Here is a 13444-nt window from a genome sequence, read left to right on the forward strand (position 1 = left end):
TTTTGCCTTGAGTAATTTCTCCATTTGTTTCCCAGTTACAAATCTCTGATTGCAGCTTTCACCGGTCCTCCTTAGATGCCTAATGGCTCTGGCATTACAGCTGACTCCTTCCTCCTTTGTTCTTTGGTATGGCCCAGGCATGCTGGAGGAGGTGTCAAACCCATTGCATTTGCCAGGAGTCCTGCCTGTAGGGTGCAGAGCCTTCCTTGGCAATCAGCTTTGCCCCACCATTCTTTGAGTCACATCCTAAGAAGCATTGAACACTTTCTCCACCTCCTAGACTTTCTGAGCCCTGGGCAGGGGGGGACCTGGCCTTCTTCCTGTGTTTTAGATGCAGATGGCGGAGCTCTTGGTGTCCCATGGGGCCAGTCTCAGTGCTAGGACATCCATGGATGAGATGCCAATAGGTAAGTCCAGCACAACACCTGGTACGTGCATAGGCTCTCAGTGATTTTTTGATGAGTAGAGGATAAATGGATGAATATAAGGTTGGATAGATGGTGAATTGATGGGTAAATGGATAAATTAATTGGTGGTTGATTGATGGATGGATGGATGGGTGGATAGGTAGGTGGATGACTGTATGTATATATGTATGTATGCATAGGAGGATGGGTGGGTCAAGGATGAATCTATGGATGGATGAATGGGTCAGTGAATAAGTAGATAGATGAATTAAAGGATGAGTGGGTGGGGAAATACGATTTCAGCATCTTTTCATCATTTTTTCTTGGGCTACATGGGGTACCTGCTTGTTTCTTTTGATACTTTTTGTATCGGTGGAGAATGGATAACTCTTCTTGGAAGCTATCAAAGGTGTATGAATCCTTCAGCCACAGCTGGGAATTGGGACTGTGCATGGGCCCTGGGTTTCCTCTTCTTTTACTCCTCTAAGGATTGGGTTGTAGCCCAGGAAACCAGGCTGGCATTGTTTTCTCCCTTCTCTCCACCCCCCAAAAGATGCTGGGCATTTTTGGTGGGTTTGGGTGGCAGTTCCTCTGGCCTGGAAGGCCCTCTGGGGTCACAGGCCCCTGTAATGCCCCCCATGATGGATTCCTCTGCCCCTCCAGACCTATGTGAGGAAGAAGAGTTCAAGGTCCTGCTGCTGGAGCTAAAACACAAGCACGACGTGATCATGAAGTCGCAGCTGAGGCACAAGTCATCCCTGAGCAGGAGGACGTCCAGCGCGGGAAGCCGCGGGTGAGTCAGGGGCAGGGCAGCCAGGGGCCCCCGTGCATGGTCCCACTCACGGCGCCTGGACGCAGCCTCCCAGCATCCCCCCTCTGCCCTCAGGAAGGTGGTGCGTCGAGCCAGCCTGTCGGACAGGACCAACCTGTACAGGAAGGAGTATGAGGGAGAGGCCATCCTGTGGCAGCAGCGGAGCGCAGCTGAGGATCAGAGGACCTCCGCCTACAACGGGGACGTCAGAGAGACCAGGACAGACCAAGAGAATAAGGACCCAGTGAGTGCCCACCTCCCTCCCGGCCCCCATGTTGGCCACCGTCTTGGGAGGGGGCCAGGGCCCCAGCCTGGTGTTGGCTCTTCATCTCAGAGCCCTCAGAGGAAGGTCAGCTGGCCAGCGGCCTTAGACCAGCTGGGTCTTGTATGATGGGAGTGTGGTTAATGAGGCGAGCGTAGGGGGCGTTCACATCGGAGCTGGGAGATTTGCACATAGGATGGTCTCATCATCTCCAGGGAGCAAGTGATGCCCATTTGCCTGCTTGGGCTCCAGCAGACCTAGGTCAGGGCTTCCCAGAAGAGAGGTTCAGTAGGGCAGCCACCCTGGGAGATAAGGGCACTAAAACTTCTTTGTAGGGTGAGGGGCGGGATATAACAAGATGTTGAGAACTGTGTTTACCAGAACACATCTGGTGGAAAGGAAATTTTTGAAAAACTGAATAAGGTGCTGATGGGACATCTAAGAAGCCCACCCCAGGAGTAGCCAGTGGCCTGGTCATCAAACTACTTTCCTAAGAGGATGCTGTCCTGGTTTCTGAGAAGTGCTGTAAGAAATGACCACAAACTTGGTGGCTTGAAACAACAGAAATGTATTCTCTCCCACTTCTGGACGCCAGAAGTCTAAACATGGAGGTGTCAATGGGGTTGCTTCCTTCTGGGGACTCTGATGGGGAATCTAGTTCATGCCTCTCTCCTAGCTTCTGGTGGCTCAGGCATTCCTTGGGTTTTTGCCAGAGTGCCTCCAATCCTTGCCTCTGTCTTCACGTGGCCTTCCCTGTGTCTCTGTTTTCTCTTAGAAAGATACCAGTCATTGAATTGGGGCCCACCCTCATCCAGTATGACCTCATCTTAATTTAACTAATTACGTCTACAAAGACCCTATTTCCAAATAAGGTCACGCTCAGAGACACGGGGTGAACGTGAGTTTTTGATGGGGGACACTCTTTAATGCAGTATTGACACACTGAGGCACTCTGGTCCATGCATGGCTGCAGTCTTGCTGAGTGGAGTGAGCAAGTTTGGGGACAGAGCAGAACTGCTGAGGACAAGACAGGAGGGGCTGACCGTACCAGTAGTGGTCTGCCTCTTTGGTTCATCCGTCACACAATGAGCAGCTGACAACATTTCTAGCAAGTACCACTTTGGAGGGATGCGAGATGGTTAGCCACCCAGTGTGCCCACATGTCTCAGGGGGACCCTGCTCCACCATGTGAACAGGGAGGTCATGTGAGGGCTTGTCTTGCCTGCAGGAGTGAAGGTGTTTACTGAAGAGAACCGAATTAAAGGGAAGGCTGGGATGGAGACGGCACACGTGGGGCTTTTGTTCTGCCTCATCCCTAAGCTTCGGGGTTGGGAGGAAGAAGAATTGTAGATTGCAATCAAATCACATTTCAGACACCTCCCAGCTATGCTTTCATTATTTTTTCCTCTGTGATAGAAGTGTAACTTGTGTGAAGTACACAGATCAAGAGAATTTTTTTAAATTGAAGTATAGTCAGTTTACAATGTTGTGTTAATTTCTGGTGCATTGCATGGTGATTCAGTTATATATATATATATGTGTGTGTGTGTGTGTGTGTGTGTGTGTGTGTGTGTGTGTGTATGTGTATATATATATATTCCTTTTCATATTCTTTTTCATTATAGACTATTACAAGGTATTGAATATAATTTCCTGTGTTATACAGTAGGACCTACTTTATATATAATAGTTAGTATCTGCAAATTCTGAACTCCCAATTTATTTCTCCCTCCCCTCTCCCCCTGTAATCATAATGTCTTCTGTGTCTGTGAGTCTGTTTCTGTTTTGTAAATGTTTATTTGTGTCAATTTTTTAGATTCCAAGTATAAGCAATATATGGTATTTTTCTTTCTTTTTCTGTCTGACTTCACTTAGGATGACCATCTCCAGGTCCATCCATGTTGCTGCAAATGGCATTATTTTACCCTTTTTTATGGCTAAGTAGTATTGCATTGTGTATATATACATGTGTGTGTGTGTGTGTGTGTGTGTGTGTGTACACCATACCTTTATCCAATCATTTAAATGAATTTTTCAACGAACCCGTACAAATGTGTACCCTCGTGAATGTATAGAGCATTTCTGTCACCTCTGAAGGTTCCCATGGTCCCTTTTTCAGACCCCAGAGGTAGCCACTATTTAACCTGGAGCACTAAAGACTAGTTCTAGGGTTTGACTATACCACAATTTATGGGTCCATTCTCCCATTGGTGAATATTTGGGTTGTTAACAGTTTGGGGCTATTTTGAATGAAGCTGCTCAAAACATCCTTGTACATGTCTTTTGGTGGACACATTTTCTGGCGGTTATTTACCCAGGAATGCGATATGAGTCATGGGGTAGGCGATTTGTAGCTTCTGTAGATCCTGCCAAGCAGTTTTGCAAAGGGGTTGTTCCTGTCGGCTCTCCAGTCAGTGGTGAAGGCATCTTTCTTGCCAACTTTTGGTATACACAACCCGTCCTGTTGGGGTCGCCGTGTAGCTCGCATTTTTAATTTGTTTTCCTCTGATGCTGGATGATGTGCAACATTTTCATGTGCCTGGTGCCAGCTGGTTATCTTGTTTGTGCTTCATCTGTCCTTTATCCCCTTTTTGTTGGGTTATTTATCTTTTCCTTACTGATTCACAGGAGGGACTGAGAATCTTACAGAAGCCCTCATGGAAGCAGCCCCTCCTCCTCCACATCTGCTTTGTCCCTGTGTTTGTTCAGATCACATGGGCCCCCCAGGACTCTCCCAGAGATGCCGGTTGAAGTGAAGTCTTATAAACCATTAACCCTGTAGGGAATAGGGTTGGGGGGGTATGGCTGCCAGAAACTAATCCGAGTTCAGCCTGTGTTTGTTGTTGTTAATTTCTGAGGATTCCTCACCAAGGCTGCGGTTTGGGGTTGGGGAAGGCATCTGGATGGGCCACTTGGTCTCAGGGGCTGGGGTTTCAGGCCTGATGAGGAGAAGAGAGGGTACAGAGATGGTGTAGCCAAAAGCAGGCAGTCCTTTCCCAGGTACCCAGAAGTCCTGTCCCATGGGAACTGTCAGGGTCCAAGGCCCCTGACCCAGCCCCAGAGGAAGCAAGGCGATCACAGGACCCAGCTACAAAGCTCAAAGCTCCTTCCTTTTCCCTCCTACCTCTTTCAAGGCTTTAGGTGCTGGCAAGGATGTGATAGTCTCTAAGGTTAGGATTCTCAAAGTGTGGTCCCTGAACCAGCAGCGTCAGCATCACCTGGGGACTTGTTAGAAATGTAGGTTCTCAGGTCCCACCCCATATGTCCTGAATCATAAACTCTGGGGCTGGGACCCAGCACTTGGGTGTTTTAACCAGCCCTCCAGAGGATTCTGATGCACACAAGCATTGGAGAACCACTTATCTAAGGGAACATTTGCTCAGCCTGGCTCCCAAGTCAGGTTTCTGCCAGGGCTCTGCCCTGTTAGCCCCCCAGGCTGGCTTTGGTACATAGTTTTGGCAGAGCTGACACCCTAGTACCAGGGACAGCAGTGATAAGATAGCCCCGTCCCTTCAACCAGTGGTTCAGTCTTAACTGTATAAGAAAATCACCTGGGGCAGATGTTCTGTTTTTGTTTTTTAAAAGCCTAATGTCCAGGCTGCATTCCCAACTGATTAAATCAGGATCCTTACGCATGGAACTCAGGCATTGTATTCATGTATTTTTTTAAATCAATAAACTGTACTTTTTTTTGAGTAGTTTTAGGTTTATAGAAAAATGAGTGGGAAGTTCCAACTTCCCCCCATTATCGTGTCCCCTGGTTCCCACTATTACTAACATCTTGTTTTAGTGTAATACTTCCGTTATCATTCTGAGCCAATATCCATATACACTGATACATTATATTAACTAAAGTCCATGGTTTCCATTATGGTTCACTTTCCTGGTTGTACATTCTATGGATATGAACAAATGTATAATGTCATGTGTCCATCGTTAAAGTGTTAGAATATTTTTATTGCCCTGAAAATCCCCGGTGCTCCCTATTCATCCCTTCCCAACCCCTGGCAATAACTGATCTTTTTAAACGTCTCCATAGTTTTGCCTTTCCCCAGATATTACACAGTTGGAGTCACACAGTATGGGGCTTTTCAGATTGGCATTGGATGTGTGTTTTAAATCTCCCAGCTGATGCCAGTATGCACTCACAGCTGAGAACCCATGTCTTAGATCCCTGCTACTCAAATGATTGGCAGGAACTTGTTAGAAATGCTGAAATTCAGGTCTCAACCCAGACCTAGTGAATCAGAATGTACATTTTAACAAGAGCCCCAGGTGACTCACATGCACATGAAAGTTTGCGCAGCACTGATTTAGACCATCAAGAATCTGCATTCCCTGCCGCCACTGCCCCCCTCAGCCCTCCTGCCACCCATGTGACATCAGTTTGCCTGCGTAGTTCAGAGGAAGCCATTGAAGAAAAAAAGAAACACACACATAAATGGAGACTTACTATGGCAAACGTCCCTCCCCTTACCATATTTTAACCTAATTATATATCTTTTGGAGCTCGTTCCAAGAAATCAAGATTCTTGGAATCGCACGTCAGCAGATATAAATTTCCTTCATTTTTTCTACCAGCTGGAGAATAGCCCAAGTACTTGCCATCATTTCCCACCTACCTAATGATGGTTTTCAGGTTTGACTCCCCTGTGAACCAAAGTTCTAGAAATGGGCTTGCTGGTGCAAACTATATTTTTCTTTAAAAATGTTTTTGTGTGTGTGTAGATGATGTGAAACTGCCTCCAAAGAAGCTGTGGCATTTGACACTCGTATGTGTTTTCCCACACCCTTGCCAGCACTGAGTAAGAACAAACTTTAAAAGTACTTGTCAGGGGGTGGGGGTGGTAGTATAGCTCAGTGGTAGAGCACGTGCCTAGCATGCATGAGGCCCTGAGTTCAATCCCCAGTGCCTCTATTAAAAAAAAAAAATCATCAATGTGATAAACATGGCATTTTGTTGTTTTAATTTTCAAGTCATTAGTTATCAGTGAGACTGAATATTTTTCCTATATTTATATGCTATATAGATCTATATTTTGCTGTGAGCTGCGTATTAGTATCCTTTACCAATTTTTTTCTATTGAGTAAATGAGCTTTTTACAATGGATTTGTAAGAGCTATTTATATATTTGGGAAATGAATCCTTTTCTGTCATATATGTTGCAAATATATTTCCAGTTTTTCACATGTCTTTTGACTTTGCTTATGGTGATTTTTGCTACTGTCAAATGTATCTACCTTTTATTTATAGTTTCTAGGCAGCAGTGACTTTTAAAGCTCTTGTTACCTAGGAGTTGCTGGGTATGAAAGATCTCTGGGTGAGACTCTCTCCCATTTGGAGTGGAGCTATCCCAGGGGTATAGAGGAAGGATTATAAGTGCCCCAAAACCCAACCCAATTAAAATTGACTTACACAAAGAAAGAATGCATTGGCTCATGTAACAGAAAGTCTGGGCCCAGCTAGATCCAGAGGCTCAAAATGTATCTATCGTCAAGATGCAAGCTGTGTCTGTCTTTGTCTCTGTCTGTCTCTGTCTCTGTCTCCCTCAGTCTTCCTTAATGTCGGCTTCACAGCCAAGCAGGCCCTTTGACATGGCATCTCCCCAGTACATCACTCTTACCACTGCAATTCCTGCAGAAACAGGTCTGCACTTTCCCGGTTGTTCTAGCATAAGTCCCAGGACTGAGTTCTGTTGAACCAATTTCAGTCAAGATCCCATCCCGAACGAGTTCCTGTAGTGAGTTTGTTGACTGGCCAGGCCTGGCATCACGATCTCTCTCCTGGATCAGAGATGGGAGCTGTGGTCAGCTCTCTCAAAACCCACAGATTGGTGAATTCCCCCCAAAAAACAGAGGTCCTGTTACTCAGGGAGGGAAATCAGATGAGGACAGGTGCAGACAATCATGCCCTCAGCAGAGGCGCAAGCGGGGCGTGGGTTCAGATCCTCCTGCCAGCTGGTAATGTTGTCCTTGTCACCCTCAGAACCCCAGGCTGGAGAAGCCCGTGCTGCTCTCCGAGTTTCCTACCAAGATCCCCCGAAGTGAAATGGACGTGCCTGTTGAGAATGGCCTCCGGGCTCCGGTCAGCACCTACCAGTATGCACTGTCCAACGGGGACGTCTGGAAAGTGCACGAGGTGCCCGACTACAACATGGCCTACGGCAGCCCTGGCATGGCCGATGCCACCCCGCCCTGGAGTGGCTACAAGGAACAGAGCCCCCAGACGCTTCTGGAGCTGAAGCGGCAGCGGGCAGCAGCCAAGCTGCTCAGCCATCCCTTCCTGAGCACGCACCTGGGCAGCAGCATGGCCAGGACGGGCGAGGGCAGCAGTGAAGGCAAGGCCCCCTTGATCGGAGGCAGAACTTCACCGTACAGCAGCAATGGGACCTCGGTGTATTACACGGTCACCAGTGGAGACCCCCCGCTCTTGAAGTTCAAGGCTCCCATGGAGGAGATGGAGGAGAAGGTCCATGGCTGCTGCCGCATCTCCTAGTCTCCGTGTGATGGGGCAGAGAGATGCTTTGGGGAGAGTGTCCCTGGAATCCAAGCCAGCCCAGCAGCCCTGGCTGGGGAGGCATCAGAGGGTGGCTGCGGGGAGGTGGGCTCTGCTTTCCCGAGGAATGCTGACCCCACCTCTCAGCCAGCTGTCTATAGCATCACCACTTCCCACGGTTCTGCTTTGTGCTGCATTGTCTGCCATCAAAAACAAGGCCCATGGTGGCTTCCTGACTTATCCTGGTGTCAGATTTTGGGAGGGCGGCTGGGATTCTAGTTCAGTTGTTGGACAAGGCTTCTCTGGACCAATACTCGCAAGTCACATATCAACACACACACACGTGTGTGTGCATACACACACTCAATCAACATGTGTAGGGATGATCCAGCTGAGCTCATGGGAAGCAGGTGGGACTGAGAATTCGTGGGTTCTTCCCAAGAAGACTGAGGTTAAGATTCAGAGTTGTGTCACCACTGCCACCGTGGCTTTAGCAGGGGAGGGGACCTGCTAAGCTGAGACCTGTCATCCTGCCCAGAATCATACCAGCGCTTGGTATCATAATCCATATCTGGCAGGAGCAGGAAGTCTTCTTTGTGTTCAGAGGGAGCTATGCACCCACATGGGGTAGATTAGCGGGTTAGAGGGCTTGTCTTCAGCCTTGCCTGTGCCAGGAGCCAGCAGTGTGAGCACCCAGGGGCCGAGGTAGAAAACCAGGCTATTCCATTCCTGGAATAATCCAAATCATATTTTGCTGTTGGATGGAAATATAAAGTTGAGGAGACGGGGAACTCAGTTAGTGTTTCCAAAAATGCGTTGATGAAAGAATTCTTTGGGGCTGTAAAAGTCCAGGTGTTGTGGGGGAAGAGGGGGTCACTGAAATAGCTCTCTTTCATGGACAGTATTGTGATCACTAGGTTTTACTGACTGGTGTTGGATGGAAAAATGAAGCTAAGTGAGAAGTTTCAGTTGGAAGGGCTTTTCCAGGGAGAGAGGTGAGTACGTGTTGTTAATTTCTGCAAATATCCCTGGTAACCATGACAGAGCCCAGCGCCCTGGCCAATCTTTGTGAATATTCAGATGGTTTCAGTCCAGCCTATCTTGGCCAGCCTTCCTCAGATGGAGCCATCAGAGTGAGCAGTAGATGCTGCTGGGGCTCCACCTCTCCCAGAGTGAATGCTCAGGACTCCCGGCCTAGCTTTGCTTTTTCTGGAATGAGAAAAGTGACACAGGTTAGCCAGTTGGCTCGTGTGATTTCCTGTCTGGCCCAGGGGCTCCCTTCCTGTTCCTCCCAGAGTTATGACGCCCCAGGACTGCAAATTCAAGGTGCCGGTGCCCAACACCCTGCCCTGCATTCAGGAGAGCTGCGGTGGGGCTAGAGGTGGGTCTTGCCCCAGCTGTACAATATCATAGCCCCAGTCCTTCTGATGCTGGGGAGGGAGAGCTACAAGGAACAGGCTGCCTGCAGCCCCCCCATGTCATTCTCTCATAAGCCCCTTTGAAATTGCTGCCTATGAGTTGGGCGCTGTTCACGGGCTCAGCCAAAACCTACTGGTGTAACTAACTAGCGGCAGGTTTGTTTCCTGCTCTTTGCGCCTTTTATTTGTCCTAAAACTACCTCTTTAGAGCTCTGACGGAGCCCCCTAGGTCCATTCTGGAATTTGGGAGACAAATATGGGCTCCCTTTCACCTTCTTATTTCTGAGCCTTTGAGAAATTCTCCTGGAGGGACATCTGGGCGAGGGGCTGGGGCTGGAGGAGCCCCCACCTTGTGCCACAATCCCAGTAATGGGGTCTGGTGTTTGTCCCATTCTCAGACCCCCACTGTGGCCTCCATGGCTCCTGTCACCCCAAGGTGGAGCTGGATCCCAAGGGGCCTGGCTGAGACTTTACCGGGAGCAGGGCAGCTGGGCCAGAGAACAGGGGCCTCAGGGGAGTCACTGTGCCCCTGGTGGCTCCTGGATGCAGGGAGTGTCACAGCATCGGGCCACTCCCACCCCAGCTCCGGGACAGATCAAGTCTAGGGTGGAAAGGCAGGTCAGGCGACTGTAGACAGGCGTGCGTGACACCTGCCACATCCCTGGGGACTGGGGCCAGCTCGCCATCATCTCAGCTTATGGCTGGAGCAGGGTAGGGATGATCCAAAAACACACATACCTTTAGGCTTTAAAATAGTGTTCAGATCAGACTGACACTGAAATTCCTCTTAAGCTGACTCAAGCTGCAAGCTGGGAGGAGCCGAGGGAAGCCACACACTCCAAGGAGGGAGCTGTGCAGGTTTTCGGATCTGTTTGCTCAGGGGCTAGAGACTGAGGCTTTTATTGCCCTCTCTGAGCCCTTCTGGCTATTCCCTCTTTCTTCCTTGCCTCCTGTCTCCTGGGCCATTCCTCTCCATCCCCGAAGGCGGGGAATCCCTGTTGAGTCCCTGACAGGAGCCAATGGCAGACTCTTGGTCATTAGGTTGTGTTTTTAGGTCATTCATTTATTCACTCATGTAGTTTGTTGAGTAGCTGTGATGCACCAGACACAATGGTTCCAGGGATAAAGGAGAAATGAGACAGAGGGAAGAGACTGCACTTTACAGTTCTCATCCCTTGGGGACCACAGGTATCAGCAGCCCCATTCAATTCACCTGAGACAGAGGGGCTGCATCCTGGTCCAGCACCCCTTTGCTTTTCTGCTCCTAGAATCCCTAGAGTATGAATTCTTTTGGCTGGGAAGCTGCTGTCATGGCCACCCCTGGATAATACTTGCCACTAAATGGAGATGCTGGAGCTTGGGTTCCAGGTAGACACCAACCCAAGTCCAAACTTTCAAGGCTAGCTGCCTTCAGGCAGCATCTTTCAGGCACTGTATAATAGCAGCTTGAAGTCAGTGTCTAGAAGAACAAGGAGTCTGGAATTTGCTGCCAAATGCGTCTCATGTGCTTAAGCTCATTATCTCTTGCTCATTTTTGCTTATTTATTATCTAGTCTTCCTGCCCCACCAATGGATAATAGGAGGAAAAGGAGCTTCTCCTTTAACATGGAAGCCCTTCCTTATGAGTCTGCCTCTCTTCCTGGCAGGTGTGGATCAAGGAGCTGGGAGAAAGCTGGCAAGGTTGACCAGATGCCCAGCTCCCACTCAACCCAGGTCTGGTCTCACTTCCTGGCAGATTAAAGGAGGCTATTTCCAAAGCCTGTGCCACAAGACTCTCTGTGAGCTCTGGCCCTTTCTCCCACCCTATGCCCCAAACAAATGAAAATTTGTGGCTATCACCCGAGAGTGAGTTTCTGGCCAGTGGCTCAGGGAAGTTGAATGAACCCTAGACCCAGGTCTTCTGAAGACTTCAGAATGTCATTCTCCATTAAAGATGCTGCATTGATAAAACTGCTCTGTACTGTTTGATCAATTTCAGTAGGCTTAGAAAAGTTAACAAGAGTGTGTCCCCTGTCCTACCCACTAGTTTGCTGGCCTTGTGATAACAGGAGACCATTTTGATTATTGGTGTCAGGTTCCTTTTGATCTTGAGTTCTCTCTCCCACTTGCTTTCCCAGGGCAGAATACTGGAACACTTTCTAGAAGGGCACTCCTTACAGGATGCCCAGAGGACTGTATTTAACTCTTGCTATTGTGGCCTGGGGACAGCCTCCCCTCCCCCAGGGCACCTAAGAGCAAAGGGTCATGTGGTCAATGGGTGACTCCACAGCAGGGACCGACCGCCTTTGCTAGAAGCTCTCCTGGACAGAGTCTCTTGTTGGCCAGTTGGCCGGAGGGCTTGCTTCCTAAGGGCATCGCAAGTGCCACAGTTCTGAGCCTGGCTCTGTGCGCCCAAGAAAAGTCTGCTGACGTCCAGCCCTCCGCAATAATCCACCAGACCAGAAGCCACTGATGTCCAGAGAACACTTAAGAAAAAATGTATTTTATGTGAAAAAAAAAAGTTAAAACTCTGTATACTGTATCAGCAGCTTTGTGTAAAAATGGCAATCAAGAGAGTCTAATATATTTAAAACTTTTTTTTAAAAAAAAATCCTCGCAGATCTTTGATATTGTATTGAAGTAACTTCCAGGTAGCTCCTCGCTGGGGCTCCACCGCATCCCAAAGGGGCGTGCCCCTGGAGTTGCTTCCAGCTGCCAAGGCCTGTGACAGAATTCGCTGTTAAGAGTTTTTAATTAAGATTATTAAATTCCTTTTAATAACACCTGCTAGTGTGGCTGTGGTCATTGCTGTGGGCTCCCTTGAACTATATAGTGATTTGAATTCACAGAGAGTTGATGTCGGGGAGAGAGGGCAGGGGAGGGCTCTGCCACTTGGCCTCAGAGGGAGCTCTGAGAGCTCAGACATGGAGCAGGTATCTTTCTCGACTAGAAGACTAGATGAATTCAAGAAAAGAAGGGTGGTTGAAAATGACCTTCACTCTGTCAAATGTTTCTTTTGGAATTAACATGGAGCCCCGCAATCGCTCCTATAACTTTTTTTCCCCACGCTTTCAGAGGTTTGTCTGATAACTTATTTATTTACATGCAGCAGGGAGGCCCCTCTCTTCTGTTTCTTCTTCGAGTGCACTGACCTTTTCCATCGTCTTCACCCCAGTCCTTCTCCTCATACGGTTTATAGTGAGGAAGTAAAATACTACATACTAGCTCATATTACAATAATACAGTAGGTGAAAACGTGGTTATTCCCACTTCTGACCTCCGGCAATGCACAGCCCCATACTGTGGTCCTTGTCTTCATCACATACAGAAGTTGTTGGTATCTTGGAAGAGGATGAAGAAGGGTTCCCTCTTGGGCCCTTCTGGACTCTGGCTGTCAGAGTTGGGTCACATAGAAGGCCCCATATTTGGGTCTGAAAAACTTCACAAACAGGCTAGGGATGGGGAGGAAGCTCTAGAGGGATGTAGGGTCAAGAGAAGTTGTTTTAAGGATGAAAAATATTTCAGCATGTTTGTGTGCTGCTGCTAAGAATGAACCAGTAAAGAAGGGAAATTGATGATCCAGGAAAGAGGAGAGATTGCTGGAGAGGTATAAGTTAGTAGTAGAGGGATTACAGCTGGTGCCCAAAGGAAAGCACTGGCGTTAGGTAGGCTCAGGGACAGTCATCCGCAGTAAGGGAAGGCCCAGGCTGTCAGCAGAGATGGAGACAAGTAGGCAGATGTGGTGGGAGCACGTGGAAGTAACCTCCCTGACTGCTGCTATTTTCTCAGTGACATAGAGAACAAACTCTAAGATTAAGAAAGGGAGAGGAAAAGGTAGGGTGAAGTAGGAAGATACAGGCTGGCAGGCAACATTAATGGCCCACTTGAGATGATGACTTTAAGGCACATCCGATCAGCACGGTTGCGTTTTCTTTCCCCCAGCACCGTATGGCTGCCTGGGGGCAGATGAAAAGTAAGTGGAGAGTGGGGTTAAACCAGGGTTGGGGTTTTGCCAGGCAAAAAAACGAAGTGAGAGAAGAGAAAGCTACCTGAAGTTGGAATCAAAGGAGT

General features: G+C 48.4%; 1 protein-coding gene across 3 annotated transcripts in view; it reads left to right on the top strand.

Annotated features, from left to right (window-relative positions):
* PPP1R16B (protein phosphatase 1 regulatory subunit 16B) overlaps nucleotides 1–12156 on the top strand; it is a 94218-nt gene extending 82062 nt beyond the window's left edge. For 2 of the 3 annotated variants that reach the window (XM_074347269.1, XM_074347268.1), the window contains exons 8-11: nucleotides 332–407; nucleotides 1071–1200; nucleotides 1294–1462; nucleotides 7467–12156. In XM_074347269.1, coding sequence (XP_074203370.1) covers nucleotides 332–407; nucleotides 1071–1200; nucleotides 1294–1462; nucleotides 7467–7976 — 885 coding nt within the window. In that variant the 3' untranslated portion in view covers nucleotides 7977–12156. The remainder of the gene's footprint in view (nucleotides 1–331; nucleotides 408–1070; nucleotides 1201–1293; nucleotides 1463–7466) is intronic. The other variant, XM_074347270.1, reaches the window with a different exon arrangement.
* Nucleotides 12157–13444: the final 1288 nt, after the last annotated feature.

Source organism: Camelus bactrianus, chromosome 19 (genome assembly GCF_048773025.1).
Source record: "Camelus bactrianus isolate YW-2024 breed Bactrian camel chromosome 19, ASM4877302v1, whole genome shotgun sequence".
NCBI lineage: Eukaryota > Metazoa > Chordata > Mammalia > Artiodactyla > Camelidae > Camelus > Camelus bactrianus.